The sequence below is a fragment of the Propithecus coquereli genome, unplaced genomic scaffold (genome assembly GCF_000956105.1).
Source record: "Propithecus coquereli isolate 6110/MARCELLA unplaced genomic scaffold, Pcoq_1.0 Scaffold37, whole genome shotgun sequence".
NCBI classification, from domain to species: domain Eukaryota; kingdom Metazoa; phylum Chordata; class Mammalia; order Primates; family Indriidae; genus Propithecus; species Propithecus coquereli.
In genome coordinates, this window is record NW_012149396.1 from 4,933,100 (window position 1) to 4,941,180 (window position 8,081).

Consider the following 8,081-nt stretch of genomic DNA (forward strand, 5'->3'; position numbering starts at 1 on the left):
AAGCTAATAAACCTGGTGGTCAATTTTGAAAATTTTACCCAAAGTAATAAGAAACCGGTAACAAAAATAACCTTAAAAAAAAAAAAAAAACCTATCTGAAGATTAAATTGCTACTTCTCTTGTGTCTCTCTCATAAGCATTCAGACTGATATGGTTCAAAAGTATCCACCCAAAACCCACACTCATACCTTATTGCCAGTCTAAAGGGGCTTACGGATCTAGACAATAGATAGCTCACATGGAAGCTAATAAACCTGGTGGTCAATTTTGAAAATTTTACCCAAAGTAATAAGAAACCGGTAACAAAAATAACCTTAAAAAAAAAAAAAAACCTATAATGTACTTTACTTTCTCTAATACTTAGCACTATCTAGTTAACTTGGAAGAACACCTGGTCATAAAAAGTAGCTCATAAAATATAAAAAATAAAGAAAGAAGGGATTTTTCCCTTCCTACCTAGCTTCATTTTGGCGCTATGTCTGTACAAGATCTGACTTCTTCAACATACATATAGATTCTAAAGGTTTGGCCAAGAACATTTTGGTTCAAGACTTGTAAACTGAAGAACATTTCAAAACACACCATGTTCCTTATTAGGCAACTTAAGATCTGTTATCTTGGCTTATGGGAACAGATCTAAATAGCATCATAATACTAAACGTTGAAAATCACAGGCCTGGGGCCACCAGGACTCAACTCTACGCCTTGGACGAGGTTGCAAACTTCCAATATAAAATGTAGTTTACCATTAGGAGTAAATGTTTGATCTTTAAAGCTTACAAAATTACTTTGTTTATCATAGCAGATGAAAGCAAAAAGGAATAATTTTAAGCTCAAAACAAAACTGTTTATATGACAGTCTTTACTGCTCCATGATTCTAAGCATTTAAGACAGATTCAAGCAATTAACAGCATAAACTTTCATTACATAGTTCTATTATATATGTTTATGTGACTTAGCTGTTCATCTGTTATTTAAGTGATTTCCTCATTACAATAGTAGGGTAAGGATAATTTGCTGATGCTGTCAAAAATGTTAAGCATTTCAGTCTCAACAGTTCTTGGATCCCCACGCTTGTTTAATGCATTTTATTTACTTAAGTCAGTGTCAAATAGAGTACTGCTTCTGCCTTCTGAATTTAGAAAATGTAACATTTTAAGCACATGTCTGGTAATACACATATCGAAACTTCAAAACTGCTTATTTTAGTGATAGAGATAGAATTTAGGCTTATTGTTCTTGAATATTAAGTTTCAAGGATCTAACAATGAACTGCAAAACTTTTTTATAGTTAAAGATACGAGACTCTGATTTTTTAGATATTAATAGGTCAGGCTTGGCTACCTCAACTTTTGGTTTAAATAGCTACATAAAAACAATAGATAATGAAACATTTTCACTGGCATGTAGATTATCAATTTATAATAGAATGAAAGCACAACTTTTAAGATATCTACTATATTTTCTTTGTAAAAATAACAATAATATGAGAAAGACATTAAGCCACATTGAAATCCATCGTAAATTAGGAGGACAGCTTATCTGGATACTAAGGGAGGAAAAATAATGGGTATGGTTTATATCATTACATTAAATATGTTTTTAAAAATGCTATCTACCCTAAACATCATGGATAGCATTTCATGCCAAGCCTCAATATTACATTGTGTGTCTATATTATCTTTAAAAAATGACCTATGTCTGATGTGTGTGTGTGTGTGTGTGTGTATGTATGAAGGACTCAGGACTTTGACCTAGGCAGACCTGAGTTTAAAACCTAATTTCATTACTGGCTGCCGAGGGCAAGTTGTTTAATATCTCTATCTCAGTTTCCTCATCTATGAATTGACCACAGTAATCCATGCATCTCAGTGGGTTCCTGTAAGGATCAAAAAATGCAACAAATACAAGGTACACAGCACGCCCCCTGGCACATTAAGAAGCACTATGCCATGCTCACCCACATTCTATATTTTACTCAACATCTTGCAAAATAGTCACAGGGAAGACAAAGCAAAAACAGAATGATCAATAATCCAAAATTCAGCCCCAAACCTGAGAAAGCACTCAGAGGGCACATGCACATACAGAATCATTTATATGCACAAATATCAGCACACAAATCCTGACACCCTATCATGCAGTACAAAAGACAGAAAGATAGCAGGAAGACCAACGTTACTTCCAATAAAGCATTTGCAGGGCCACAGAGAATTAGCAAACCAAAACTTATTTTTTGGAATAACAAATAAAAGTACAGTTTGGAAGCTCTTAACTTGAGCTTCAGTTTTCTTTCTCTGTGCAATGAAGGCACTGGGCAGTACATTTCTAAGCAGTTTCTATCCCCAAAATTCTACGATTCTAACATAATGGGTTTAATGCCACTGTACTTTTTTAAAACCTATTAAATTATTTTGTCCTTTACTAGAAACCACATAACTCTTATGAATTATACCACAATTACAAGGGGCTGTTTGAAAAGGCAGACAGACACTGCACGTGTACATGCAGACACACACATAGGACAGTAAGTAGCATTCCTCAACAAATACCTTGAAGAGAACACCAATTGTTTTTCACACCATCGTTATGAACTCAAATTGATTCAGGATGCTAATCAACTGAATTTTCTGTATATCACACAGAACTACCCATTGGATTGATATTTTTCTTTTCAGTGACTTTACAAAATTGGTGTGCAGTTTTGGTGTCATGCGAGCACAGGCTAGCTAACCTCTGTGAATGTCAAGAAATGTTTTCCCTCTTCCAAAAATGACCCACGACAGAAATGTGGTGTGTTTTACTGCTACTCTTAATTGTTCAAACATCCATTCATTTGGAAATCTTTAACAATTGCTGAACACCTCAGTAAAACTAAACAGTTACAGGAAAAAAGCTCAACTTTTAAACTAAGGGAGGAAGATGTAGTATCCATCACAGGCTAGCTGTAAATCCATGTAACAGATGTGACATGGGCTGATCTAACAAGTTCTTTAGAATACATAATTTTAGTAGCCCAACTCTAAAACTACTTTTTAAAAAGATCCCAAAGCTAGTATGTTTATCTTTTGCTCACAAAAAGACTCAAAGATAACCAAATAAACTGTACTTTCACTATATCAGAAAATTAAATCCTTACTCATCAGTAAATTTAGACTCCTTAGATGCATCTTTTTTTCTTTTGGAACTTTGTCATCCTATTTTTTAATGAGAATAATTTTCTTATCATCCAGGCATGTGGATGTTTTTAGTTTGTTTTAAGATCAATGATATAATGGATATTAAATCCCTTTGTTTCAGTTACCAGATAGGTTATAACTATTTCTTAAAAATAATTCCAGAGCCCACCAATTTTCCCTGTTAAGGTCATTGAAGCTCAGAACCATCATGGCTGAATTGTTTTAGTGCTTTCTGCTGAACACCTGCAAACATCAAACAAAAACTGCTGGTCCTTTCCTGGGTTGACAAAAGCCTTTCATGTGAAAAATGCTCCCTGGGAATGTCAGGCTGTAGCTCAGGTTACATTCCATTCTCCCTAGCAGCCTCCCCATTTCTTAAGGTGGTAGGAAAAACCATGTTTGTGAAATGAAAGATTAAAGGGAATATGGCCACACTTTATTTTCTTTCTCACGTTGCAAATCACGATGGAGCATCCTATATTAATGGAATCAAAAGCTATTGGGAACTTTAAGCATGAAATATTACCATGCTTCACTTTGAAAAAAATCCAGCTGATTTTTCTTATAGTCTACTATAGTTTAGATCTTTTTTTCCTAGATCCAAGTTTCCAAGGGACCCATGAAAGGTGACATCTGAGTCTACTCAGGACAATGGATATTGACTTGAAGTAAATTTTGAAAATTATTTCTCTCTCCAGAGTTTCCTAGTTCTTCCTTCCAGTTGAAGGGCGAAGTGTAGTTTTCATGATTTTTTTATTTGTTATGCTTTAAAAGAGATTTATCTTTTATTAAGTGGAAATATAACCCATTTTCTTCACTAATAGCCCTGTGTTCAAATATGTCTTAATAGAGGAAAACTAACACTCCAATCTATACCCTACATATTACAGTCTCCATCATACTGCATAAAATGAATACCCTGCATTTTCAATCAGGCAGCCAGAATAAAGGGGCCACTACACTTTTTACCCTTACAAGTAAACATCTGGTCCTGAAAACTACACCTCTGCTACAAGGTAACTGAAAGTTCAACACCCTAAAAATAATCATTGCATATACATTAGAAATATTGTAACATGGCTTAGTAAGTGTGAAGTCTCTCTCTAGGTTTAAGTATGCAGGAATATATACATAATTGTCTTAAGAACTATGTAAATTTTGATATATAATCACTTATCAAAGTGTATCAATACATATTAAACTTACCTAGCCTGTACTCTCTATAAACCCTTAAACATCATAGCAAGGACTTCATTTAAATGTGAACATAGAAAATGAATCAGACACACAATTGTCTTTTTAAATGGAATACAATTTCATACTTCTAAATCACCTTACTTTATTAAACCCTATCTAAACTAATATACTTAATTTATTCCAAACGTATCCATTTTACAACAACGCAAACTAGTATTTTGCACCGACTTTGAAAGTGGTCTACCTCTGTGTCTGTGTGACATAATCTTTTAGATTTAAACTGAATATATATTTCTTAAGTAAAGTCATAAAAAAATCACTGAGATCAAGTTAGTTACTGTTTTGATAGTGTTTAATATGAAAAATTAATGTGCCCACAAGAGATACTTATTCTCATCTTTTCTTCAGACATGCATATTAATATTTTCTATCTTAAAAGTTATACAGAGAATACCATGCAGAAATTTAGAATGTATAATACTAATACAACAAAATTCTAAGTCCCTAAGTGAAAAATATAACAGGGTCCAGGACAGTAAAACACAAACATATTGTTAATAGTACTTTTCATCAAAATATACTAAAACATAAAATGAAATATAACCATAGGAGCCATCTCATATTTTGTAAGTCAAGTCATAAAGACAAAAATTGCCTAAACTTATGCGGGCCAATAGAAGGAAAAGTACCTTATTTGGAAATCAGCAATGTTTAAAAGCCATTAATTGCATAAAAATATATCAATTATGCAAAATACATAGGTGAACAGATTTCTTTCACTGCTATGGCACCAAAAGAATATTAAAAGATGTGAAATTATAGTCATAGTTGACAGGCAATTCCACTGGCATCTCACAGCAAAAAGATGTCAACATTTACCAGTCTGACTTTAGAATAGTACTCTGCCTAATGTACTGTTATGTACCATTGCCAGAACTCCTAAAACACTGCAGCTGTTTAACAAGCATAAATGGATTTAAGCCTTGGACATAAAGGAAACCAGGCAACAATGTCTAACTCTTTCTTATTTGAAATTCATTGAACCAAAAAAATACATTTTAAATGAATATAATATTTTCAGTCTCCACTTTTAATAAGAGACAGCCAAACAGTCCAGTACTAAAACTCCTCCTTAGATGCCAGATAATCATTGTGCACACAGATTCCTTTGTGAATAGCGCTAACGTCTTTTTTAAGCATCACCCAAAGATCTTTCATTTATAAAATGTAAAAGTCCTTCCAAATTTGCAACTTTAAATATAGCGAAAATTCATGGCACAAGTAAATGATTAAGAAAAAGAAACAGCCAAAGCAACAAAAAGGATATTTTAAATATAAATGAATTCATATTTAGCCTCTCAGATTAGCAAGAGGCTATTTACAGCTATGGTTTACTACGTAGCATTCATCTGCAAAATTAAGTGCTCATTTCTTTAAGGAGTTAATTGTACACAGTACCTAATAACTGATATTATTTACAAGGGATTTTCTCTTTTTATGAATGTTAGATTTTCCCCCTATTTTCAAATAGGGGACATTAATTTATTCCCCATGTTAACATTGGCCTTATCTTCACGTGTTTGATTACAACTATATTAGAAAATTGCTTTTAAATTAAGTGATGGAATTTTGAGACAGTATGCTTAACAACAACAAAAAAACACCTAATTTTAATTGCAAAAGATAACCTTTTATGTAAGTTATACCACTGATGGATAATGAAATAACCATATGATTACAGGCTAAAATTCAATGACTTTTTCAGAACACTTCAACAGAGCCAAAAATATACAATGAGTAAATAAACAGCTAAGAACATTTAACTTCACACTAAGAAAAGAATTTACATACTTGAGCCAGTAAAATGTCCACTCGCCAAAGAAGTTGGTCCATTTTTCCCACTGCTCACAGGAGGTGAAAACATCTAAAAGAAACAAAGAAATATTACAGTTGAAAAGAAGATATTTGTGCCTTCAGAGTTCGTCAAGTTATCTTTCATACTCTTATCAAATAACTTAGAGTTTATGCTAAGTGTTTATATAGTAAAACACATCAACATCCAACTTAAAATTAAAACAGGCACAACATTACAAATTCCCCCCCCCATTACCACTGTTCTTTTTCTTCCCCCTCTCAGGTTCATTAGATTGCCAAGCAGTACGACTACAATTTGAACACATACAGTCCCCATAATGTTATCAAGATTCAGGTTGGAGGGCAGCAACCTCTCTAGAAAACACTAGTTTCACAAAGGAGAAGAAAAAAGTTGTTTGTTTTATATTGAAAACCTTGGCCATAAACGTGGCAATGTCCATTTCCATCCCGTATAGGATTTGCCTGTCATATGTGAACCCAAATAAAAATAAAAGTGCCACCTGCACTAAATTCTCATTTCGTCTCTAACATGAGAGCAATTTGAAGCAAGGATCTCTCTCTCTCTCTCTCTCACACACTCTCACTCTCTCTTTCACTCCCTCTCTCTCCAGCATTTATTTCGACCCTAATTGGTTTCCCTCTTCTTCGACGTATCTAGTGGATAATGCACACCTTCCCTGAGTCAGAGCCTGCAAAAAGCAAAGGAACGAATGGAGAAAGTGCAGCAAGCAGAAAGGGGGCTGCAAAGCTGCCCAGGGCTACGTTTCCTGGCAAAACTTCCGAAAGCCATTTCTCCAAAAGAAGGTCTAGAAGAGCAGCAGCAGCAGCAGTAGCAGCAGCATGAAAGAGCCCCACTTAGAAGGCAGTTTGGATTTTATTTGTGTGTTTTGTGGATTCTTTTTATTTTGCTTTACAAATGCATCGTACACCAAACTCATCTGGCATTAAAAATGAATTTCATTCCCCTGACAGGTTGGGGACTTGGTTTGGGAAAGGGAAGCAAAGGGATGGAGAAGGACCAAGTACAGCCGTAAAACTCCACAAGTGTGTAAGTTCCGCTTTGTGCTGATCTCACGACTATGAAATTTACCAGAACAGTCCAAAGGGTTCTAAAGAATGTATGCTCAGCATATACATACTAGTTTTCAGAATCCCAGGAAAAGATGTAGCTAGGAGGACTACAGGTCCTACTAATCCAAAGCATCATCAGTTTAAAACTTTAAAGAGACAACTGGGTCTCCTCTTTTCTATTTCCAGAAAATAATAAATTAAAACGAAGAGTAGTGCGCAAAGTATTAGTACTCTCTGTGTTCAGATATGGCCAAGTTTTAGGGGTGGTTTGTAGTTTTAGAGGAGTCTGTTTTTCCTTTCCACTGGAGTTAGATTCCATTATTTTGGGGAATCGGTGGGCAGAGAATTCGAGGCAAGTAATTAGAGTCGGAAAAACAAAAGCCTGAATCTTCCATCACACCCAAAAATTATAGTTAAAAACTTGTAAAAAAGACATTCATATTTACCAAGGATTCAGCCAATTAAAAATTATTCCTGTCCTTTAGATTACTATTGGTTTCTAGCTTAAGTGTCTGGTTTTTTGTTTTGTTTTGTTTTTTTTCACAGCTGTTGTTAGTTTCCACCGTTCTTTCTTACCGCACTGAAATCCAGTAAATCACTCAGCTCTTTGTCCGTCCCTAAGGCAGCCATTCGCTGTTGGTGATGCATTTTAGCAAAATCACACAAACCTAGAAACATGGAAATAACCGCAATCAGAAAATCCAGTCCCAATCCTTGGAGAAAACACAATCGGATTTTTGGAGACTGGGGGGGTTGGG

At 34.5% G+C, this 8,081-nt stretch overlaps 1 protein-coding gene across 4 annotated transcripts in view; it reads right to left on the reverse strand.

The window, feature by feature from the left end:
• TCF4 (transcription factor 4) overlaps positions 1-8,081 on the reverse strand; it is a 392,852-nt gene that overhangs the window by 375,137 nt on the left and 9,634 nt on the right. For 2 of the 4 annotated variants that reach the window (XM_012651753.1, XM_012651754.1), the window contains exons 2-3: positions 7,900-7,991; positions 6,229-6,301 (exon numbers count right to left, since the gene is read on the reverse strand). In XM_012651753.1, the coding sequence (XP_012507207.1) occupies positions 6,229-6,301; positions 7,900-7,971 (145 nt within the window). In that variant the 5' untranslated portion in view covers positions 7,972-7,991. Of the gene's footprint in view, positions 1-6,228; positions 6,302-6,752; positions 7,054-7,899; positions 7,992-8,081 lie in introns of those variants that run through there. The other 2 variants (XM_012651756.1, XM_012651755.1) reach the window with 2 other exon arrangements.